This window comes from Chrysoperla carnea, chromosome 4 (genome assembly GCF_905475395.1).
Source record: "Chrysoperla carnea chromosome 4, inChrCarn1.1, whole genome shotgun sequence".
Classification (NCBI taxonomy): domain Eukaryota; kingdom Metazoa; phylum Arthropoda; class Insecta; order Neuroptera; family Chrysopidae; genus Chrysoperla; species Chrysoperla carnea.
Window position 1 is genome coordinate 52,892,700 of NC_058340.1, and position 25,376 is coordinate 52,918,075.

A 25,376-nucleotide genomic window follows, 5' to 3' on the forward strand; every position below is an offset into this window, starting at 1 on the left:
AAATTTCAGTTGGTGTATATTTGAAGATATTAAAGAATTACTCCCATTTTATATAAAATAAAAATTAGCAACTACCCTATTAATAACGGAATATTTTTTAAATACGAGCAAAGATTCATTAGAAAAAGACATTCTTAAAACGCACCCATAGATTTCCTTTCATTTTCACTACTAGGTGTCGTAAGTGATAACTTATATTGATGAATAATTTAAATGTAAAACTTCAAAAGCAATTTTCTCTAAATACTTGGTTTGAGAATGAAAGACAAAGTTGAATTGTCTTTGTAAAAGTCTACAAATATAAGTTGATCACTTACTATATTTAGTACTAAAATAAAACTAAATCTATGGGTGCATTTTAAGAATAATAGTAACTTGGATTATTGACTTAATTCAGAATAGATCATTAAAACATATCTAGTATAAAGTAAACTAAAAATAGAATTATGAAAGCCCCGATAAGATAAATTTGTAGCATATCATTACGTTTGATTAATTTCATTCATATAAAATTTCAAGCAAAAGTTATTTTCTCAAAGTTAAAAATCAATAAAAAATATTTATTTGTTAATTATGAATTAATAATTGTACTCTCAAAAAATATTTACATAAGAAATATTATTTAAAAAAAATCTTTTAACAACAAAAACAATATTAAAAATGATTAGAAATTAACATCATTTGACATAAAAGTAAAGTAACATTCAACAATGATGCCATCATAGACTTATAAAAACAAATGATCTCAAAATACCTGTTACAAATTGCAAAAGAAAAGGATAGAAGACTGTGTATCAAAATGTGGACCTTAAATAGACGTTTTCATTTTAAAAAGTGATTACCTTTTGTTTCGGACAGTTTGTTAAAAAACTAATGTGATAAAATGAATAACAAATATCTTGTATCTTTGTCGAATTTATTACTGTCTGTACCGAAACAATAATGAATCGTAATTGAAATGGAAAGGTCTATAGATCCACATGGAATCAAGACCTACTTCTCTATCTCAATATAACATTTTTTAAGCTTCTAAATCATTTTCGAACATTTTAAATAATGTAAATCATGGTGAACGTTCTAGAACATTCGCTAATCTTTATGAATATTTTAGATGATTCTCGAAAAATCTAGAACCAATGTAAGGGCTTTTGATTTGCTTGTGAACTTACGATCATGTAAAAAGCGTAAAAATAACGTATTAGTATAAAACATGGAACATAATACGAGTTTCCATTGCTCGCCTGTCGCTCAGCGTCTATTCCATTCTACATTAGTTATAGATACGAAAAGCGACAAAATGTCAGATCGTGTTAGACATGCTGAATACTCCTACTCAATCCTACGAGACAAGTCTATAAAAGTAAATACGCTGATTTTGTTTTCTTTTAAATCGATAGAAATAGGTATTCATATTACGGGGTTAAGTTGATCTCCCGGGTGCAGAACTGCCCTGTAGAACCAGACCCTCCCCTAACGCAGGCAACGTATATTAATTCTATATAAGATATTAGATATAATACAATTTCTATTGTAAATTAAAAAAACTGCAAAGTACTATGTATATATAATTTTTGTTCTTTGAAATTTCTCAAAATCAACTTGTGCTACCCTCCTTCAAAATCAATGTTATTATAGGTCTATGGATGCCATTGACAAACACCTTTCAAGTAAATAGAATAAAAGATTATAAAATAAATTCGTTATAAAATATTGATTGTTCAATTTTTATTATAGAAATAAGGGAGACCAAGAGAGGATTTGTGTAGTAACTCGAGCGCGACAGATTAACATATGAGGAAATCCTTAGAATTCTTTCGAACCTCCTCCAAATATTTGCCCTAAATATGGTGGGACGTGCGTAGTGCAGATGATCAGATTAGTAAAAAAAAAAAATTGCAATAGGTGAATTAACTTGAGCGCGTCAGATTAAGATATGGGTTAATTACATGCTAAAAAATGATCATTTCAATAATCTTATGTTTTAAGCGAGACGCAAAGAAATGGGAAGCTTGCAAAGTTGCGTTATCCGTAGTAACTCGGGCGCGATCTAAATCTTTTTAGATTATTGAAATTACATTTTTTAGCATGTAGTTAAAGCATGTAGTTAACCCACCATATCTTACACCTATCGAAATTTCTTTTTTTCTAATCTGATCGATCGCCTGCTCTACGCGCGCCCCCCCCTATTTAAAAATAATATTTAGTCGAGGTCCTAAGTATGGTCCAAGGAACCCCTAAGTTACTACACAAATCTCCTCTTGGACTCCCTTATTATAGTCACAGTATTCAATAATCTTTTTCATATTGTAATTCACGTAAATTACTCTTTTAGCGACGTAAATTGTCTTCTACAAGATTGTACACAATCGTGACCATAATTAAAATTTATTAACCTTGATTTAATAAGATTTATCTATAGCAAATGCCATCGTCTTTAGTTAATTGAGATCAAAGCCAAATCAGCATACATTTATCTAAACAAAAACTTGTGAAACAACACTGAAAAGGTTTTTCCCACATCATATTAAATTGAAAAACATGAAATACATTTATAAATATAAAAAGCATATCATTTTAATTCAATTAATCTTGTTGAACATTTCTGATTTCCTGGATTATTTCTCAAATTTCATCAATATAATCCGTCTCTTTACCGCTTCCAAAAGTGAGTTACATTCAATTAATTGATAGTTTAGATACAACAAACATTCAAAAGTGACTGTAAATACGAAGTCGCGATTCGATGTCCATGAAATTTAGTGTGCGTTCATTTTTTACTCTGTTTAAAAAAAAATTAAAAATTTGAAATTTCATATTATATTAATTATAAAAATATTAAAGACTTAAATGTCTTTAATTCCAGGAAATAGTTGAAATAGTTTTTTTCATAAAAAATTCGAGGTCAATTTGTCTTTTTCATTAAGCATGTCTATTTTAGAGTGATCAAAATAAAGTTTTTTAATAAAATTTAATTACAAACCCAAAACATCTTCAAATTCTTCAAATATTTATTCACCCATTGTATTTAATAAATCTTGTATACCAGCCGATAATTCAGAAAAAGTAGGCCTTTCATTGGGTACAATATTCCAACATGAATACATTATTCTAGCATACACTGATTGAGGACAATTTGCAGGACACGGCAATCTAAAATTGAAAAATTTATTACATTTTTTGTTTTTGAGCAAAATATTGTGTTCAATGAAGCTTTTCACACCGCAGGCGGCAATTTTAACACATTACACGTTAAAATTCCATTTAACGTGTGTTAAAATTGAAAATGATAAAAAAATTCCATTTAACGTGTTTTGTAATCCTAACTAACGTTCATTTAAATTGTTATCGTTAATTCGTTAAAAAAATGCGTTAAAATCGATGCTCGTGTAACATTAATCTTAATTGTTGGTTTTCAATAGTGGCTGCCCATAAAGTACGACAAGAGAAATAAGGTATCTAAGAGCTATAGCCTAGCATGACAAAAACAGAGGAAATTTTGGATAAATGTGACGTAAAATTGATTTAAAGAATGCATTTAATTTTTTCTGTTTCGAGATATAAGAAACAGAACAGAAATAAAAGATGCGACCTTACAAATTAAAAAGTTGAAGTGGCAGTAGGCCGAACATGAATCGAGAAAGGGAGGAGGATTTCAAGACCACAGTATGGGCACCGTATAATTGTAAAAGAAGAAGAGGGTTGCCAGGTTAAACGATGAAGGGATGAGATTGTGGAATTCGAATTCGGACGCCTTTGCTCAACCACTGGGCTGATTACAACTCTTATTATTATTTTATTTTTTTAAACACCCGTAATTTGATTTATAAGTATGTGAACATCGATACTAAAACTGAATATACTTTCATAACTCTCGAAACTTTGCAATATTGCTTAATTTCAATACTCCTTATAATTACTGAATTTATTTTATTTTTATTGCTGTAGAAAGGGCAAATCCGTAAAAACTGACAAAATGTGAAAAAAGTGCTATATCAAGTTAATTAATATTAAAATAATTTTACCTTAATCCTCTTTCTAAAGCATCCAAAATATTCTGTTGCAACTGCTGTCCTTGTTCATCTTCTTTTAAATTACGTAAATTAGGTTCTTCTCCAAATGAAAACATTTCAAATAACGTAACACCATACGACCAAACATCCGAACGGATAGAAAATTTACCATCACGTAAACTTTCTGGAGCATACCTAAAAAACATACACCAAACACAACGGGTGAAATTAAATTACGTACACAAATTTATTTTAAATAAATTACCATTTAATAGGTAAATCACGATTGGTTCTTAAAATGTAATATTCATTTTTTCCAACAAATTGAGCTAATCCAAAATCTGATATTTTAACATGATTTTCATCAACTACTAAAACATTTCTTGCTGCTAAATCTCTATGTACAATATGTTGTTGAGCTAAATATGCCATTCCCTATAATTATTACAAATAAATTTTAATAAAAGTCATATTTTTAATTATAAAACAAAACAAAAATGAAACAAACCCTAGCTATTCCTAATGCATAATGCATCAATTGTTTATTTGTTATACTTTCACGGTAAATTTTCAAATATGATTGTAAAGATCCGTGTGGTAGATACTCCATAATAATTAAGTAATTCTCTGCTTCCAAAGATGTTAATATTTGCACGATATTAGGGTGTTGTAATTTCTATAAAAAAGAAGGATTTTTTAGGAAAAGTTACTAGCGTATTTTTCTTAGGACATAAAGGACATATGAGTCCAAAAGTAATAGATACTTTAACCATAAAAACAAGGATGATTTTTGGATATTATTTTGTGTTTGAAATTAGATAGGAATCAGTGACGTATTTTTAACATAGAGCAATTGCTCAAGATTGTCGGAATATGCTTTCAAGAATAATAAATACTTTAACAATCGAAACAAATTATGCTATGGGCCCTGATGTAGTGAATACAAAAAAATTGTAAAAATGAAGCCACGCATATCCACATTTTTCAATTATCTTAGTCTAAAGGTTAATTATGCTAAATCACACAATATTACAGAATTATCATTTTTTTAATAATAGGAATATAAATTGATAATTAAATAGAAGAAATTAAAATTAAAAGAAGAACAATTCGCTTATGAATTAAAATTTGATTCTGATAATGATTGAAAGATTTTAGTTTTCTTAATAAATTACCTTCATAATTGATATCTCCCGTTCAAAATCTGCTATTGTACTTAGTGACAGATGCTCTGCTTTTAATTGTTTAACAGCTACTGGTCGTAATTCACCACCATTTGTACCTAAATCACCTAAAAATACTTCTCCGTAAAAGCCACTACCAATTTTTCGTTGTTTAATCAATTGTAAATTAGAATCTAATTCAAAAATTGTTTGAATTGTGCCAATACCATCATTTGACGCTGAATTTGTGCATACCAAATTTGAAAATAATGTTTCACAAGAACTACTCACTAATTCATTATTTCCCAAATCCTAAAATTTAAAATTAGCTAAATAAGTTACTGGTTATTTTGTATTTTTTTTACTGAATTATAAAAAAAAAAACATGTACAACGAAGTACGCAAATAAAAAGTGAAACTTCTTTGATTATATAATTTATAACTTCCAATAATTGAGTGGCTTTTCAACATCGCTTCTATAACCCAATCAGTTACGTGGTAGATCGTAATCCAGAAAGTTATAGTTCAATGCTGCCTCTTGGGTAATATATATAAATTCATTTTTTTAAAGTGTAAATTATACATTGAACTGTCACCAATTGAACGATCACGTACTTATACGTCATCAACAGAGAGCGCCAAAAAACTGCGTTTAAATGTCTCAAAATTATAATATATTTTAAATATTTTTTTACACTTAAATACAACATTTATAAGCAGTATTTATATTTTTTACTTTGTTATAACGGTGTAAACAATGAATTAAAAATATAAAAAAATACATGAATATTCCATATTGAACACACTTGCGTTACATTTGGTGACTTCGTGTTCTAGGAATTTTACCCACGATGAAAGAAGTTTCACTTCAAAAATTTTAAAATTGTTATATATACATATAAAATAAAAAATAATTACTTGTAAATTAGACCACTGTGACGACGATGCAAAACTACTATCACTCAATTCAGAACCAATCGATAATTTATTCTCCATGTCACTAACTTCATCGAAACTCAAAAGTTCATCACGTTGACTTAACACAGTATTCTCTGTATATACGCTTGCCAAACTTGATGTTTCTGAGAAATTTTTCGTAAATAAGGTTGCGTATGGACGTTTACGGCGTGAATTAAATACTAAAAAAATTTTGAAAAATTTGTAAATAATCATTTTCTATCACTAATCATATTAAATATTTACCAAGCAATAATTGATTTATATCTCGCATGATAGCTTGTGGTTTCTTTCTATGATGTGGATCTTTATGCCAGCATTCTAATAATATTTTAAAAATAAAATCTGGACATTTTGTTGGCTGTCGTAAGCGAACTCCTGATACATATAACTGCAAATGTATAAGAATAAATTTAATTTTTTTAAATATTTAATTTCAAGAATCTTAAAAATATGATTTGTTTCGATATGAGGTAGTTTTTGACAGTATAGAAGTTTGTGTTAAAAATTTTGTAGGAAGATTTTTATTTAACTTTAAAATTGGGAATGCTTACTTCCATAGCATCGACGTTATCATTGAAGAATTTTTGTTCACCTAACATATATATTTCCCAAACAGTTGTTGCAAAAGCCCAAACATCCGCCATATGTGATTTACATGCTAATTCAAAATTTGAATAACATTCAATAGGTAACCAATGAATACTAAAAAATAAAATTATTTCGATTATAGAATAACTATCGACTTTGTTTATAAAAATTGAATTCGATGAAAATAATAACTAAATTTATAATACGTACTCTTCACGGACGTAAGGTGTATGTATTCCAGAATCTGCTAATTTAACAACAAATGAATTTTCATCATGAGAAAATACTAATAATTTACTGCAACGAATTTTTCCATGTACTAAATGATGTTCCTCCTGCAAAAAAAATTTTTTTATCAATTCATGTACTCAGTTATTGATTTATTCAATATGTTTTTAAAAAATATTAAGTTTTTCTTACCAAATGATAAAGCGCAGATGCTAAATGCGAAGCAGCTTCCAATAAATCTCCTGGATCTAATGGTTCACGATCACCATTTCGACATTCAGTTAAATATTGTGATAACGGTCCTAATTTTGCATATTCTAAAACTAAAGCTGTTGGTAAACTTAGCGATATACCCCATAAACGTACAATCCCTTTTGCACCTTCTCGTAAACCAGCCCACTGTCCAGCACGTTGCATAAACTCCTAAAAAAAAAAAAATTAATTAATAATAATTCAGTGATTGTATTCAATTTAGGCGTATATCACTGGAGAAGTTTTTTTCTACGTATTGAATAGCGATTATAAACTTCCACGCACGTTACAATTATATTTAACACCATGTTTTTCTAATAAACGTTCGTAAAACGTACGTTTAAATTGACGCTCGCAGAATCGAAGACATTGAATATAGCTTTTACCTTCAGATAACTGCCTTCATTTTCTTTTGCCCTTAAAACTTTTAAAGCAACTTCGATTTTTTTCCCTTTAGCTAGCCGCCACATACTACGATAAACAACTATTACTCCATTAGCACTCTCCTTCATTTGACCTGATAAAATATAAAAAAAAGACAGCATGAGTGAATAACTTAGATTGTTAAAGTCTAAAGAAAATTTACCTTTATATATTTGTAAATTTGAAGGTTGAATTACAATTGGATAAGCACTTATTGCTGTAACTGCATCGCTATCAGTTAACGCTTCAGTATACATATTTTCAGGTAAACATAGTAAAAGTGGTGACTTATCTAAAAATATATTAATCATTATGAGTTTACGCTTGAAAAGTATTGGTGTTATACTTATTTATGCGACAATTAAATGAATATCATCTCAAAAAAATTTAACTAAGCAAAATCATGAAATAAAATAACATGAATCGTGTCTTAGCTAATAATTTCCCAGTTATAACACGGCTGATTTCGAAGAGGCAGGTAGTAAATTCTTCTGGATTCAAACTCTTTCCGTAGCCTAGTGTAAAAAAGTATCAGACAAATGTAAATTGAAATCTTACCATATTCTGATGGAGGTAAACATTCATTTAAATAAATGGGTGAATCTGGTTTATTGTAGGCCTTTCGTAACTCTGATATACTTTTGTATCTTGTTACATCGTCATTGAAAATATATTCTTCATCATTCATTTTTTCCAATTTGTACGTTTTTGGTTTGACTCTAAATCAATTTTAAGAATAATGAATTAATTGCTTAGGGTTCGTATATGTATCTAAATCTAAATATCCTCAAATAAATTTAGTTAAATAATTTGTTTGTATATTTACCCAGTTTTTGTGCAGACATCAATATAGTATACATTATATTTAATTTCACTTTCTCTTAAAATATAGCATCCACGTCGATTTTGTTTCTTTTCTTCCAATTTTGCATAAGAAAATTCACCCCTAAAACAAATTTTAAGATAATCTTTTAATCTTAAATTATTTTAAATTATGATTCGTTTTTAATTTCTAATTTAAAATGAAAAGATCTACTTGTAGAATTTTAACATACCCAACAGGTCCATGACATTTTAATTCATGTAATCGTTTTAATGTTGGCGTTAGCATTTCCTTGCATAAATTAAATGTCCATTTAACCATCAGTCTATAGTAACCATCCAACAGACTAATAAACGATTGCATTATTTGAAACGATTCAAATTTTAAATATGTTGGAATTCCATTTTTACGTGATATTTGTACAGTACCATCTTGACTTATTGAAATAAAACATAAATCTTCAATAGCGGATATTTGTTCCCACTGAAAAGAGTAATTCGAAAATATTACAAGATGATCGATCATCTCAAGAAATAAGAGCGCTGAGTCAGAAAATGTGTTCATGAGCATTTTCTGAGTAAAAGATTTTACTTTTTATGTTCACGGAAAGCAGCATCATTTGGCAGATGGCGCTACAAGTTTTGAATAATAAATTTGGGAAAATCTTAGAAATTCTATTTCAATTGTCAAATGGATTGATTAAATTTTTTTTTTAAACAAAATTACTCTATTATGTTAAGGGAGTAAGAAGTACTTTTTCTGATTACTCTAAATAATTCATAGACGCGAAAAGCTGGCAGATTTTGTAATTGTAACAAAAGAAGTTGGCCCGGAAACTGATTCTCAGAAATTACTCTTCCAATCGTTACAGACACCAGATTTTTTTCTGGGCTCTCTGAGATTTCTTTCAAAATTGAATATTATGCAAATCGGCATTGCCCTTTTCTCGTTAATGGTAAAATAGAATGCAAAAACTGCAAACGAAGTTTCTGTTTAAAATTTCATATTCTATGTTGCCCTGCTCTTCTGATACAATAGTTTTGGGACATTTGAACCGTTTGCAGGAAAAAAAACGTTATGTACTTCATATAGAGTTTAGAGTAGCGTTCATAATTTTTTCCCTATTACACTTTTAATTATTTAAAGTTTGATCCTAATTTGATATTAATTAATTTTTATCTACTAATTAATTTCGAGAATTTTATTTTGCGGTTTATATTATGTAACTGGTTTGATAACTATGAGGTTTTATAGTTCTTCCAAGTAAAATGAAACAAATTATACATTAATTTATTAAAAAAAAATGTACCTAATTATAATCATTAAATTCTTAAGGTTCTCGCCTTCAGTGGTCAGAAATACCTTTATTTTAAATAATTGGATCTTGTAAATTTTTACGACACTGTCTTGTGAAGTTTTCTTATTTCTCTTACGGTTTAAAGTAAATTTGATTGAATTTCGGCGTCTTATAAAACGAATTATATCATTATGTTACATAGCTTGAAATATAGCGAAAAACAGTTTTTTTCGCTTTAATGATAAAATATCTCGAGAGTCTCGCCTGAAAAACCAATTCTGAGGAAAATGCGAATTCAATGCATCAGCGTCTAAGTTATTTCATATGTAGGGAGGGATTTTCTTATAATAGGACTAATTTCAGTCTGAAAAGATTATCTCCAAACTAAAGCGTTATATAATGTAATTGAGTCTCAGTTATACGCATCGTGTGTGAGTTTTATTGGAGGCGTTTCCATGGTAACGATACACTAATTTAATTATAGAATTGTATGGATGCTTATATAATTGTATGGTTTGCATTAATGACTTAAATTGAAAATTTAATATTATTGTCTCACAAATTTAAATAAATAATTATGATAATTTACATTTAAAAAATAAAATTTATGCAATTTGATTTCTTATTTTCACAATTTTTAATGCATTAAGTTTAATTAATTAGTGTTTTTCATTAATTTTAATTTAACATTTTCTATAACATTAACATGTAAACAATTGCAGACTAGTCATAACAGCCTCCTTTAACGCCAAAATCACTGGAAGCGCTGGCATCGATTTTATTGTCCCTACCATGACTACGCACACAACGAATATAATAATTCATAGTTTCACAGGCGAAAGATCGCCTGAATGGAAAAAATTAAAAAAGATGTGTAAAATAAATTACCTCTAATGCCGGTTTTCTACAAAACGGGCAGTTGAGTTTTAATTAAAAAACAAAACTGAATAATGGCCATTACATTGCCAGTCTTCAAAAAGTTTGTAAAAGGTTGTTTTTTTCGAAACGAGTTTCTGTTTTTGTTTGTAACTGTCCGTTTAGTGGAAAATCGGCTTTATAGAGGTTTCTGTTACTTACAGAGGATTTTAAGGGTTCAAATGACGAAATTTGGCAATTATTTTTTAGTTTTCTCGCTAGCTCATTTTCGTTTTAATATAAGTAGTATATAAGTAGTTAAAATTTAGGATGAGAATATTCGTATACAAGCGATTACATCCAGATTAATTCGAGCCAACTAACTTAATCTGAGACACGCTAAACGATATACGAATATTATTGTTGTAAAATTTATTTACAATTAAAATGAAAAAAATATTACCTCTTTCCTATGCGAATCATAGCAAACACGTATACCAGAAAAATCTTTGTTGTACGGTGATACGCGTAAAATAACTCGACATGGAGCTCCATCTCGATCCATTAACGCACTATATTCTTCAGTTAAATATTCGGGTGCCATCAAATCAAATTGTTTCAGATATTCACCCTTAACAAACCAAGCATCATGTCCCCGCTTAATAATTTCGGTCAAAGAATCACGTACAGGCTTCTTGATGAAAAACTTATGATGTTTAATCACTTCTTTTGATATAAACTTTTTATAATCATTTAAAACAGCATCAACTGATAAATCCTTTTCAATCATCACCCTATACATATCAGCCACTCCCAAACCAAGTAATTCCCGTTTAACATTATCGTAAATAATATCCTCAATCATGTAATTACGTACATCGTAACGAGCTTGTTGAAAATAATAATCGTAAGCTTTTATATCATTTTTCTTCAATCGCTGTAAACTGGCTACCTTATATCGTATACGAAATTCATATTTTGCGTCTGTTATTATTTCACCATTTAATGGCAGCCAAATTTTTGTATTAAATATTCGTAATGAAAATAAATGACGTGCCAATGGACCAATTCCTAATTGTTTACATACATGAAGAACAATTTGCTCACAATTTATTTTGTCTGTGTATGGTATATTTGCAGTTTTTGAGTCGATACATAAAAATATAGTCACTTGTTTACTTTCCATAATTTTTTATTTATGTGTTATTGAAATTGTATATTAATTAAGTAATTTGCATACATTTAATATGCATTAACATTGATACTAGTGATAATTGTTTACTTTTGAGTTATACATTTTATTAAAATAATTGTTATTTAAATTGGAGATATACTTTTTATCCAATTTTTTTTATATTTATGTCCTATAATGACATTATTTAAATAAAATTTTATTTAATTTTATAGATTTAGTATGATTTATTTAGATTATCACATAATTTATTATGATTTTTTAACACAACATCACTTCAATACTGAATGAAGCTGGTTACAAATTAATCTGAATAAAAAAATTTAGTTAGAAATAATGAAATTCCCTAGAATTGTACGCAAATGACATCCATATTTGACATTTCAATTCAAAAATATTAAAAAAAGAAGAAAGTTCTTTATCATTCATTTTTTTTTAAATTTATCATCATTTATTTATATGTTCTTCTTTATATAGAAAGACCTTGGTGAGAATTCAATAGACTAATTTTTCTATTATTTATGTATGTAAACAAAATTAATATGATATAAGGTGTCCTCTAATGACCACATAATTCCGACTGCAAAACTAAAGCTTAAAATTCTAAACAGAAAAGTCCTTAAAAGTTTTTTCGAACCTCTCTATATAGTTAGATAAGACGTAATATGTGCCCCTTTTCCGTTAAAAAATTTTCCGGTTTAAAACCTGACCACATCATCCAAGTTAACTTATTAGAGCAACTAGCTGTGAAGGCAAACTTCGCCTGACCTAACAATCTATGAATGTCGGGTTCGCTGAGCAATTTCAACTTTGAAAACAAAAATTATCGCGTTGTAATCTTCACTTCGCATGCCATCACTTGTCTCGCCTTTTGTTTCATGAGTTTTAATTTTTTGATGCGGAATCCTAAGAATTTTCAAAGATATCGTTTTCAAGCATTGATAATATAAAAAACGAAAATTTGGAATATTCAAATTATATAAATTATATAGGGCGTTAGATAATTAAAGGGCCAGATTCCGTATTCATAAGTGACAGAAGTAATAGGATCCATCAAGACAATCATTTTCATGTAATAAATATATGTCTGAAAACATATTTCTAACAAAAATTGTTAGTATTTTATGAGAAACATTTTTTGTAATTTAAAGTTTTGTTACTGTTTTTGTAGGCCCAAACGGTATCCGCCGTATTAGTCAAATCCAAATTTTAACACTTTTATCACTCTTATGCATATTGTTTTCCCATTTTGTCATAGAATTCATTTAGTAAACGTGGAAAAGCCGACTGAGTGGCGCGATGTTTTAGCCACTCGATAACGTCAGTAATTTATTCCCAATCTTTCGAAAATTGATTTTTACGAGATGAGTATGAAAACGGGACTGTTAACCTGTCTAATTTTATATATAATAGTCTACAATGTAAACGGAATGAACGATGAGCTCGTAAAATTGCACTAATTATGTCTTAGATTATTAATTCTAACCGTTACAAATTCAAAACTTGAATGTTACTTGGACAAAAAGGAGAATGTTTAGAAAATGGACTTATAAATTGGACTTTGAAAATGGACTTATAAATTGTTATTTTTTCCAAGGAATTCAGTACTCTAATCAGAACTTTTCATGAGGTGCAAACGTAACACGCTCATCAGTCTGGTCTCTCTAGGAGATACACGGTTTATAAGTAGCTCAGTTTTTTCTTAATTAAAGAAGCTCAGACTTTTGGAGTATTAAAAAAAACGAACATTTTATAAGAAGTTTCAAAATTAATTTATTATAAATATCACATCAAGTTATATTTTCAGTAGCCAAAATATTTTTGACTAGTCAATAATAATTTTCCACGTTGGAATATATGGTTTCATTTTACTTAAAAAATCTTCATACGGCATATTTAAACATTGTACTGGATCATCTTCATAAAAATTTTGATAAAAAATCTACGGTTATAAAATATAAAACTGAATATATATTGTTTTCAATGTTGTTGTTAAGCTTATAATATGTAAAACAGGTGTGTGCGAGATTTTAATGGAATTTTTTTGAGGAAACTTTAATGGGACGTTTTATGGTTACATGAGAGCATACTAAGGCACCTATTCTTAGTCAAAATCAAAGCAAAGCAGAACTCACCTTAACTTCATAGTTATTTTCTGTTTTATGTAATTCCCATATAAGATGTGATGAAAATTTAGGCACGCGACGATCTTCAATACCTAAAAGTCTTAATTGAAATCCAATTGTGCATTCATGACCAGATATTATTAAACATTTTAGTTGTGTTTTGTTATTAATTTTGTCTGTAAATAGATCTGTTACAACTTTTGCTAATCCACCTACGAAAATTACAGTCTTAAATAAATCAAATTTTTAACATTACAGTTTTATCTTTTATTCTTATTTTTAACCGACTTCCAATTTATTGCAAAAATGATAGAATAGAAGCGGCCTCAAACATTGATTTGATAGATAGGAAACGTAGCAATTGCATAATTATTAATTTAATTATTATGTTATTATTTTTAAAAATGATTTCCGTGACTTTTGGGGTTGAATATCTTAAGACACTTCCAATTCATTAGATAGGTATTATAAACAAATTTTTTTTATCACTTCAAGTGAAGAATTCTCACTGCACAGACAGAAAAGTAGTTTTTGAAAATCTTTAGAAGTACCCAAAATATGAACGTTTAATACTCCTTACTAAACAAAGAGGAAGATATAGGTTAGTGACGTCATTGTTGGGTATAGCCATAAAGATTGCATATAAAACTCTGTTTTGCAAAAAATAGGTGGGCAAAATCTGTGAATGCTTATAACAATTCTTCCGCGGTTTTTAATAAATTTTAATTTAACTTTCAAATTTTGTTATGGTATCAAAAATATAGTTTTACATTTTTATGGGTTATGTGGAGGAAGGAAGGTTGCCTCTTAGAGGCAAGGAAGGTTGCCTCTTATTAAGAGGTTGAATCCGTATTTGATTGCATTGTTTTACCTGCCGCATATTGTTTCAATGGTGTTGTTAATGTTGACAAATCGTATTCAAACACCGCTATTTCTTCCAGTTTCTCTGGAAATATATCCTTTGCCCAATCAGGTAGTGGCAAACCCATATTTCTCTACAAAAAATTAACCTTTGGGGTCAACAGTTTTAAGATTTTTAAGAACATCTTCATTTGTCTGCTAATATATCATTTTGAATCGTTTATAAATAGAATATAAATCCAATAAAACAAACCTCAGCTTCTAGTGAAAAATACAAAAAATATGCATCTCGTATTGTTGGGTTTTCGTAGCCTGCATGTTTTTTAATAAAATCCAATTCTTTCCTGTAACGTTTTAATAACTGTTGATTAAAGTCTGATTCTAAAATTTCATCATACAGCTTGACAAAAATTGGAAACGCACCCCCAGGATTTCGAATTACCTGAGAACAAGTAAGTTTTATACAAAAGTAGCGGATTATATATGTTTGCTTGTCAAACATTTATTATAAAACTTAAGTAATTGTTTATAAAACTTACACAATCATTTCTTTCTTTAATTTCCGTGTACGGTATAGGTTGCCACATTAAATCTTTATTCCAAATTTGTTTATCACATGGTGGAAATAATCCTGCACACAATGTTAAGGCACTAGTTTGCGTTCTTTCCAATGTACTTGTAAGGACTTTAAGTTCGTTTCCAATAAAATAAGGACCCAGTAATGAATCATATCTTTGCCGTAATTTTTTACCAACTTCATACAGTTGCTTTTTTCCAACCTCGATTAATTAAATATTATAATATCTATTGTAATAAGAGGAAAGAAAGGGGAATCTTTCCAGGACACTCTAATTTATTATAATCAACATAAAACTTACATTTGTTAAATTACTTTCTCCAACGGGATAGAAATCGTTGCCTTTACTTGGGCTGTTTGGATATAGATATTTGTTAATTGGTGCTCGATCTCCATGCCTATGTAGCTGTTTGCATACAAAATTTTATTCTCAATAAATTATTTCGTTAGATTGAAATTACTAAATTAAATTAATAGAAAAAATTTATTTTAAGTAGTTCGCAAAAAATAAATAATAAAAAAGTTTGGGTACATTTAAGGAGTACTCACACTCAAACTTTGATTCTATTATTGTTCACAAATTTGTAAATAAAATATTGTTCAATCTGAACTATAAATATTATTTATTCGTACACTATCTTCAGCAAAATTAAGACCCAAGGCACTTAATCTTTGAGGCCTCTTATAAAAACCAAAATTATGTAGTTTTTTGTTTATTTAAATCTAGTTTATCGTGTATGAACATAAAGAAGAGAAAATTTTTGTGAACTTTTAATTTTGAACAGGAAGTATGTATACTTACAATAGCTACCATTACTAACTCAGTACTGTCTTTTTCCATAGTTTTTGTCTTTTTGGCTAGCCGTCTTTTTACATTTTCTTTTGAGTTACTATTTTTGGTAAATAAATTAGTTACTAAAATTTAATTTAAAAAACTAGAACATTGATAAATTATCTTGATAAACTTTGCTGAATGTCATGATTCTTGACCCATTCTTGCTGAAAATAAAATTAGAGTGGTCAGTGACAGATTTTTATCAATAACAAACTTGCGTGTTGTCATTTTGAGCTGTCATGTAAACCAGTATCAAAAGCATATATTAACGCTCAACCTAATTTAATTATGCTTTATACTGACCGAGAACAATACAGCATTCATACTTTTCGAATCGATTGAAAAAAGTAAACAATTTTTGTAAATGTAATCTTTAGGAACAATATAAGCTTTAAACTGATATCGACAACAGCCTTAGATAGACTAATTTAGATATATTGGAATTGATTGCAACAAGTTTAAACTTGGAAGTATGATAATACTTAGCTCTATCCGTGCGGAATTCTCCAGTGCGGTACCCGTGGCTAAAAGCAGGCTAGATAAGTGATACAAAATATCAATAATAATTTACTTTCTTTTATTTATAGGCAATTTTAATACAGATATAATATACAAATTGCATAATGAACACTACGCGGTAAATTTTTAGTACAAGAGTCTATTTTTCGTCATTATGCAGCACGATAAGCTTTAAAACGAGTATTAAATCTTGGAATTTGATAAAGGAATAAGGAAGCTGGTGCAGACAGGAAAAAACAGGCTAGAGATATAATATATAAGACACTTAATATATTCCCTCTAGGCAACTTTTCACCTGTATTTTTTAACTTTAACTTTATTTTACAAGCAGGTAAAGTTACATTTAATTTCACATTGACCCTTAGGGAATGGAAGTGGAAAGTTGTTTCTTTTGTAAAAGGTATCATTTTTTGTTAGAAACTTTTTTCCAAAATATGAATAATAATAGACTCTGCTACGAGCCTTGGTATTTCACCTTTTTTTAGTGCCCATGTTAAAAAAAAAAATTTTTTTTAATATGGAAATAAAACCAATTGAAATATTTGGAATAATTAAATTATTTATTAAATTAAAATTTTCGTTCAATATAACAATTTTTAAATTTAATCTTTAAGTGCAAAGCATGCAATTAGAAAATAAATCTATTTTAATATTAACCATAACCATGCAAATAATAATAATAAATTTATATATATTTTTTAAAATTAAATATTAAAATAGCATTTTTAATATTTCCTTTCTTCAGCTAAAAACGATTCAATACTGCCACCTTTTAAACCATCCGATGACCCAGGTGATGTAATTAAATCCGAACTGCCTTGATTACTTCTCGACCTGTTTAATACAAATGTTTTATTTTTATTTTTGCGGACTATTATTGTGATAGATTTTTTATTAGTTCGTATCAATTTACACGTGAATGTATGCATGATCTGTATTATTGCCGTAGTAAATAGAAAATACCTTATAATATTTTTGATTCGACGTAAACTAAATCAACCCGAAAAAAAAAAAAACTACAAAAACGCTCACGCATAAATAGACACTTAAATTTTTATTAACATGATTGATATATTTCTACTCAAACTCATTAACTCTTTTTTTCTGATTTTAATTAAAAAGATAAGTTAGAAAAAATTTCTATTGTTAAATTTATTCTATTATTTCTATAATAAAACTTCTATTCTAAGATAATAACCACCAATTTAACAAATTTTTCTTAAAAATATAAAAATATTGTTGCTTAACTATGTAAATTTGTCTCAAATTACAATTTTTCCAATCTATCTAAAAACAAGAATATTAAACCAAACTTGCAAGCTAGATTGGAGTTGAAGAAACAACAATATTTTTATTTTAAAAGATATTCCAAAACCAATAACAATCACTTACTTTTTATCACCAGATATATGGATTTCTTCATAGCTTTCTGCAAATGTTTGTTGATCTACTTGATCTAAAATAACAGTTTTGAAAATTAAAAACTAAATCTAATTTAAAACACTAAGTGTATAAACATGAAAAATGATTAATCGTGTTAACATTAAAGGATTACAATATACAGGGTACTCTTTAGCCACATAAATTAAGAAGGCACGAATCGGTAGCGAACTAGTGACACTTTTTTACATCGTGTAAAAAAGTTCAATCATTTTTTTTTTTGTATTTGAAGCCTGTACCAGCAATCATCATAAATCGTTTGACTATTAACTAAGAGGTTGCGGGTTCGAATCCAGGCAGTGGCAATCTTAACAATTATAATTAATGGAGCAGTAAATTGATCACACTGTCATCGCTTGGATAAGAACGAAGAAACCTACTCCACTCACATTATATATTCGAATGTAGTTAAAATAAATAGAGATTAAAAATAATGGTGTGGGTAGCTTCTGTTATAGACGTGTATATCAAGAAAACGGAGGTTAAATCCCATTATTATTTATTATTTGAAGCCTATCATTTTAAAAAAAAGCTCACTAAAACTTTTTTTATTATTTAAATACAAAATCAAAGGTCTATTGTTCACCTGAAGGTGTAAAACAAATAATTTGAATTCGAAATATTTTATGAATACACATTTTAAGAAATGAAGGCTGTTTTCTTCTTATTTGTAATATTAGGCAGATCGAGTTTGAAAAATTGTGTTTACGGTCAGTCATATCCTCGGAATAATTTGCGTGGATAAAATAAAGTACCATGTGTAAAAAAAAAATTGTAAAAATATTTGTTTATCCTTAATTCCCTCTAACACATAGAATTTTCGGGTTATAAATACGTAATCATTATGAATTAACTATAATCATAAAATTATTATCCAGAGAGATATCTTACTCGTCGCTAATCTGGCGACATTTTTATCAATTTTGAAAGTGAAAGTGTCCGCAAATAGATGACTAGTAATATATATCTCCGAAAAATAATTACGATTGGCCAATCCATACTGATGATGCCTACGTTGTAATCGAAATTGCTTTAGTCATTGAAATGGAAAATTTGAGAGATCCTATTTTTAAGAAAATAAATAAAAAGTACAATTTTCTTTAATTTTACGTAATCCCTTAATTGATTTACTAAGTACTTGTTTTTTGTTAAAAATAGAAACAACTAATAGCAATTAATAAAATCACCTCTAATAGTTTAATCAATTAATTTAATTATGTTAATGACTATATTTTTTAGACATTGTTCTTAATTAACAGCCTAAAATTTAAACAATGCCATTTTTATTATTAAACTCTACTGTTAATAAAACTAATAACAAATCTAAATCTAAACGCATACTGTACAAATGAAATATATAAAAAAGCTAGAAATAAAATTAGATAAATCAGAAGTATAATAAAATTTGAGAAAATAAATTTTATTATTTAGAATATTAATACTGAATGAGGTTTGTACACGATAATTAAATGATGATAATTTTGAATTTCCAAATATTAAAAACATGGTTTTCATATTAATTAAAATACATGGTTGCCAAAACTTTTCTGAATACCTTTATATCACTAAATAAATCTTAGACTTGCAATTTTTTAAAAGAACTACGTGGTAGGCATTTATCTTGCAAAATCCAAGTTTTTAACTGAGGAGTTTCTTTAATTTTATAGCTTTCTTTTTCTTTTTTACGTATAAATAGTAGGCCTATTTGCTTCAATGGTTGTCGTTTGAGTACCCAATTTGTAAGGCTCCAAGTTTTTTGTTGTTTATGTGTATTCGTCGAGTTTTTGTTGCATATGATTCAGCGGATAGCGTTTTTGATCGATTTTATCAAATTTTTCCTTTTTTTTTTCTTCAAATTTTGTTATTTACTTTTTCTAATTATAAGTTTTATTTGTTAATTAATCATTAGTTTTATTTGTTAGTTTATTATTAGTTCCATTTTTAGTTTATTTATTAAAATGGTTACATAATGATCGCAATAATTTTGAACATTTATTCGTTTTTGTCTTGTGGCAAAAAAAAGTTGCGCTGTAAATTTTTTTTAATCTTACATTAATTTCTTTTGTCCTTTTCTTTGTTCTAATATGTAAATTTTTAAAATTATAGAAGAGTTAAGAGAAGGTTTACAATGCCAAACTTATTAAACCAAAGTTATCTCTTTACCCTCAAAATGTTGGCGCCAGCTATATACATAAATTTATATAAAAAATAGCTGTGAACTACCTGTTTCGCTGGGTAACTTCAATTTTAAATACAAAGATTATTGTGTTATAACCTTCACTTCATATGCCGTCACTTACCCTCCTTTTGTTCGCAATTTCGTTTAACCTCTAAAATTATCAGTGTTTCTCTACTATATTATGAATGTATTATATATAAAAACCTTCCTTCTGAATCACTCTATCTATTAGATAAAACCACATCAAAATCCGTTTCGCAGTTTTTTAGATCTAAGCGTACATATAGGCATAGGGACAGACAGCGGGAAGCGACTTTGTTTTATACTATGTCATTGATAAAAATTGTAAGTCTAAGATTTCTTGAGTGATATTTTACAAATTTTTTAAGCGATTTAACTTGATAAAACGACATATTTAACAATCAAGCTGCTAATTTCGGAACAATATCCATTGTGTATAACGTTTATGCTTGAGTGTGCCACAAAAAAAATTTAATTGAAATAAATTGCTGATCAACAAATTTTTTAAATGAAAAAAATGGTGATATTTTCTAGAATTTTTTTTAGCATACCCTTGTTTGGGTGTTTCATATAATAAGTGAACGTAGAACGGGAAAAAGAGCGAACATCAGCACACACAGTGAGATGGCCAACCATGCTGTATAGGGCCCATGCTTCTGCACAATCACTGTTTACAACAATAACAAAAGGCAAAATAAAGTGCACAAAACATGCGTTAAAATGAAAATTATTTCAATATTTTTAATGCATACTGCAAACTAAATAACATCTTTCGAAAAAAAAAAATATAAAGCAAACATTTCTCTAGCATTTGAATCAATAATAATTATCAAGAATACTTTTTAGGAAATTATTTTGTCATTAAATTTTACTTTCTTTGTTATTTTAATAATGTCTGTTATTGAGATGGACAAAAATCATATAATTATAAATAAAGCATTAAATAAAATTTAAAAAATAAAGAAAAATTATACGTATTTAGAAAAATAGTAATATTACAAATAAAATCAGTAGATCTTAATTTTAATAAGTGTTTTAAAAAACAGGTCCAATATTATTGAAAAAACTATTTAATTAATATTGTTAATTAGCTCCTTAATTCCTCATTTTGTTCGAAATTTCTAATAGATATTTATTTCGAAACTTCAGGCTACCGAGTGAGTGTCAATACTGCTGTTGGCTTACATGTAAAATTTTGAATAATAAATAAAATTAAGGGGTAAAGTTAGTTAATATTTCCTTATTTATAACAATAATGATTTATTTATAATTATTTTATTTATGATTTTTGTTGTTAAAAATTTGATATTATAAGAGATAAATATATAATTAGTACAATAATTGTGTATTAAATGAGAAAATAGACATTTGTTTAAAAAAAATAAAATAAATAAAATAGCACATGCACGACTATATTAAATAAAATTTGTTGGATAAAACTAATTAAAAATCGTCAATTTCATACAAACCATCATCATCACTTTGACCTTCATGTAAAGCAACATCAGATTCACTAGATGATCCTAACATTTGTTGTTCATTTTGATCTTGATACCTCAACGGTGATTGTTGACTGTCCGTATCAGAGTTATATTCCACAACTACTTCTTTTTCCGTTGTCGTTTTTATTGTATTTATAGAAACTGGTATTTTACTATTTTGTTTTTTTGATTCTTTTTTATCAACTGTCTTTTTATTTACAATTACTTTTACATTATTTGCATCTCTTTTTAAAGCTTCTTCTAAATTTGGATCGATTTCTTTTGCATTCGAAAATATTTCTTCAACAGTTGGTCGTGCACCAGCAGTTTTTTGGAATTCTTTTGATAATTTTGTGTGTTTTTTAATTGTTTTTATTTTGTGAGGTGATGCTGGATGACTAGTAGATGATGTTTTTGAAGATATTTTTTCTGCGTCTATTAAATTCGATGATAAATCTACAAAAATTAATATAAATTCGTATTTTGTACAATTGAAAATGATTTTTACTATTTAAAAAGGATTAAACATTTGAAAAACTTTTAATTTTTTTCTTGTTGCAATGAGTAGAGAATATAGACCCCCACAAATTTTAAAGAGTACAAATTTCGCAACTTTATTACATATTTAAACGACAGCCAATTTTATTTTATTTATTTCTTTAATACTGTATTTGGTCTGAGGTTCCCGTAGGTTGTTTCTGATAAGAAAAAGTGGAAGAAAACAGAGGAAATACTCATTGATATAGAAATATTGTCTTAATATTGTCCAAAATACATTGGATTATAAAGCAAAAGACAAGATGAAACTGAGAAAGAGCTGAGCTCCTTGTCAAATAATTGAGTTCGCAGGCGAATGTTCATGAATAACTTTTTCTTTGAAATTTTGGTTAAATAAAACAATCATATATACCTCCTAATGTTGTTTCACCCATGTCCCACGTAATATCATAACTTTGATTTTCTAAATTATTTTCACTTTCTTTATTATCGGCAGCAGGACTAGGTGGCGGGGTTTGTAAATTCATTGAATTTGAAGTATCTAAATTATTAAACTGTTCAGCTAAAAAATCTAAGGCTTCTTTATGAGTAATATTGTCTTTAATAATAATTTTAGTTGTATCTTTTACGTTATCGCTATTTTTTAATATTGATTTTAATGGTTTTTCGTTATTATTCGTTACATCTAACACAGTATTACTACTGTTACTGATATCTAGTTGAGCATCATCTTTTTCAGAATGATCTTTATCGGTATTGGAAATTTTCGAAGAAACTAAAACAAAAATTAAAATATAACTCATATAAACAATTTTATCAATATTATTTGATTTATTTAACGAGTAATGCCACTCTAGAGGTCCAATTTTCGGATTGAATAGAATAAGTTCCTATCAGGAAAGTTGTCTGCTAAAAAATCGATCAAACCAAATGTTATTTTTTCTGACATTATTGTTATTATACAGAATTATTTAAGCAGAACCAAAAAAAATTCGTTTGTTTGGAAATTTCTAGAGTAGTTTTAGGTCTCAATTAATAAAAATAATATAATACCTGTATCTACATCTAGAATATTTTTTTCGTCGTCTTTTATTGCTAAACTACCTGAAGAACCTATATCATCTTTTAATGCATCAAAACCTGATTTGTCTAATGTATGGTCCCATATTTTGCTATCGTGAGTATTTGTATGTTCAGATATTGATTGATCTTTATCAGTTGTTAAAGATTCATCTAAATTTGTTTTTTCCAAAACATTTTGTGCGGCAACAATTTCTTTGTTATCGGTCACAAGTTCTACTTTATCGATACACTGTTCCACAATATCGGATCTACCAATTTTATGTAGAGCTGATGCCAAAACATTTCCTGAAACAATAATCATTTGGATAAATCGAATAATAATTTATGAATTTCTTTTCTAAATATATTTTAATTTTTACCTGTTCCTAATGGTCCAACTTGCTTAAGCCATAATTTCAACATGATTAAAGCTTGCTGCACTGAATCTGAATATTCGGATTTGATTAATTCAATATCGACAGGAGAAATTGGATGATCTATTTCAGTAGCTAACTTAGGCCAATCTGCCTGTAATAATCGGCTCATTGATTCCAAATTTATGTAACCACGATGAATCATATCACCTAATAAATAATTTAAAGAATTAAAGTTTTTTAGAAATAGAAAATTAAAAAATTTTTTTTTAGAATTAACGAAATTACCTATTTCTCCTTTCTGGCTACCATAATCACTACCATCCTCGTATGTATTTGGCAGCGTAACATTTAAAGTGCATAATGGAGGTTGTGGTTGTTCCCCTTTTGGCACTTTTGGATTGTTCATAAAAATAATACGACCAACAGGATCTTCATCCTAAATATATACGAAAATTATCATACAATATTAATTTAAAAAAATTTCATTAAATACATCGAGAATACTTACTGGATTACGAATTCTCATTTCGAAAGCCAGTCGATTTTCTTGGAAACCATTAAAGTTCATACATAATTGTTCGCCGGATTTAATAATTGGAATTAAATTTCCAGCACATTCAATATAAATGGCTTTACCTTCTAAAACCTAAAACAAATTCGTTGAAATAAATTATCATAATACTTAAACAAAAATTTCAAACCTAATAAAAAATTAATCAAATCAATTGGACAGGCTTGAGGTCTATCCGACTCGAGTTGAATTTAAAATATTTCAAATATAACTAACTGCGAACAATACTTACTTCCACATCTTTACTTTTCGCTACTTCAATAAAATGCTCTTGAGATTCTAAAGTTTTATCTTCTTTATCATCTGTCATACAAAAGACCCTTAAACTTGCTTCAAGTAATCCCGTTCGTTTAGCAAATACAACAAATTTCGCCATAAATGGTGGTCTACAAACTTCATTATATAATTCAGTTGCTAGTTGTGTTGTTTCAGATGCATTTCTACAATCCATTAACCAAAATCGTGCCGACACTGTTGTTGTAAATGTAACACAATCTTTTACGAATGATAAAGGTGTGGAACCAGTTACGTCTTCCCAAACAGCCCGACTTTGTCCTCCTAATTAAATAAATTTATAGTTTTGATTTAAATAGAAATTAAACGTTTTCAAAGGATAAAATTTGTAATTTTTTGGACTCTTGAAAAATTCTTGTGACAAAAGCATTGGCAACTTTAATAATAAGCTTGCTGAATTTTTATTAATTGAATTGATAAGCAATATTAAAATATTTTAGAAGATAATTCTAAAACTATCTAAATCCTTAAGAGGACAAACATTTTGAGCAAATATATTTTATCGAATGTTACTTATCGAATTGTTAATTTTTTTGTAAATTATTCAAAATAAAAATAATTTATAGCTTTAAATAATATTGAGACTGCCGAATAAAGTTTTTTAAACTCTTTTAAATTTTTCTTTAATCATATTAAAGCTTTACGAAGTTATAAATAATGATAAACGAATAATTAATTCACTTTTTTGCAATCCATCATGGAATTTCAAAATTTAAAAGAATACTAACTATTTAGTCAATCAGT

The 25,376-nt window shown here is 27.9% G+C and overlaps 3 protein-coding genes across 6 annotated transcripts in view; all 3 read right to left on the reverse strand.

Annotated features, from left to right (window-relative positions):
* Window positions 1-2,640: 2,640 nt before the first annotated feature.
* Window positions 2,641-11,853, reverse strand: LOC123297844 (tyrosine-protein kinase hopscotch). Its single transcript, XM_044879648.1, has 17 exons — window positions 11,063-11,853; window positions 8,680-8,930; window positions 8,451-8,570; window positions 8,183-8,343; window positions 7,788-7,916; window positions 7,588-7,718; window positions 7,142-7,372; window positions 6,932-7,056; window positions 6,685-6,835; window positions 6,377-6,521; window positions 6,092-6,312; window positions 5,186-5,485; window positions 4,519-4,686; window positions 4,276-4,445; window positions 4,023-4,205; window positions 2,981-3,150; window positions 2,641-2,779 (listed from the first exon to the last, which is right to left on the reverse strand). The coding sequence occupies exons 1-16, from the start codon at window positions 11,783-11,785 to the stop codon at window positions 3,009-3,011; spliced, it is 3,351 nt and encodes a 1,116-aa protein (XP_044735583.1). The 5' UTR covers window positions 11,786-11,853; the 3' UTR covers window positions 2,641-2,779; window positions 2,981-3,008.
* A 1,763-nt stretch (window positions 11,854-13,616) lies between these two features.
* Window positions 13,617-16,597, reverse strand: LOC123298775 (venom acid phosphatase Acph-1-like). Its single transcript, XM_044880872.1, has 8 exons — window positions 16,494-16,597; window positions 16,158-16,354; window positions 15,657-15,761; window positions 15,318-15,557; window positions 15,032-15,220; window positions 14,789-14,912; window positions 13,927-14,129; window positions 13,617-13,733 (listed from the first exon to the last, which is right to left on the reverse strand). The coding sequence occupies exons 2-8, from the start codon at window positions 16,194-16,196 to the stop codon at window positions 13,617-13,619; spliced, it is 1,017 nt and encodes a 338-aa protein (XP_044736807.1). The 5' UTR covers window positions 16,197-16,354; window positions 16,494-16,597.
* An 800-nt stretch (window positions 16,598-17,397) lies between these two features.
* LOC123298970 (ankyrin-3-like) overlaps window positions 17,398-25,376 on the reverse strand; it is an 84,342-nt gene continuing 76,363 nt past the window's right edge. For 2 of the 4 annotated variants that reach the window (XM_044881073.1, XM_044881072.1), the window contains exons 19-26: window positions 24,571-24,896; window positions 24,276-24,413; window positions 23,771-24,203; window positions 23,382-23,696; window positions 22,741-23,103; window positions 21,819-22,286; window positions 18,102-18,165; window positions 17,398-17,543 (exon numbers count right to left, since the gene is read on the reverse strand). In XM_044881073.1, coding sequence (XP_044737008.1) covers window positions 17,435-17,543; window positions 18,102-18,165; window positions 21,819-22,286; window positions 22,741-23,103; window positions 23,382-23,696; window positions 23,771-24,203; window positions 24,276-24,413; window positions 24,571-24,896 — 2,216 coding nt within the window. In that variant the 3' untranslated portion in view covers window positions 17,398-17,434. Of the gene's footprint in view, window positions 17,544-18,101; window positions 18,166-20,900; window positions 21,017-21,818; window positions 22,287-22,740; window positions 23,104-23,381; window positions 23,697-23,770; window positions 24,204-24,275; window positions 24,414-24,570; window positions 24,897-25,376 lie in introns of all 4 variants that reach the window. The other 2 variants (XM_044881075.1, XR_006535289.1) reach the window with 2 other exon arrangements.

Bases quoted from the DNA above. Each gene is read 5' to 3' on its own strand.
- LOC123297844 (XM_044879648.1), bottom strand. From the start codon at position 11,785: ATGGAAAGTAAACAAGTGACTATATTTTTATGTATCGACTCAAAAACT. The intron at 8,344-8,450 runs GTAAATATACAA...AAATTGATTTAG, and splicing joins GATGTCTGCACAAAAACTGG to AGTCAAACCAAAAACGTACA. The intron at 4,206-4,275 runs GTAATTTATTTA...TATGTTTTTTAG, and splicing joins CGTGATTTACCTATTAAATG to GTATGCTCCAGAAAGTTTAC.
- LOC123298775 (XM_044880872.1), bottom strand. From the start codon at position 16,196: ATGGAAAAAGACAGTACTGAGTTAGTAATGGTAGCTATT. The intron at 15,558-15,656 runs GTAAGTTTTATG...TAATTAATCGAG, and splicing joins GAGAAAGTAATTTAACAAAT to GTTGGAAAAAAGCAACTGTA. The intron at 13,734-13,926 runs GTGAGTTCTGCT...TTATAACCGTAG, and splicing joins AAAATAACTATGAAGTTAAG to ATTTTTTATCAAAATTTTTA.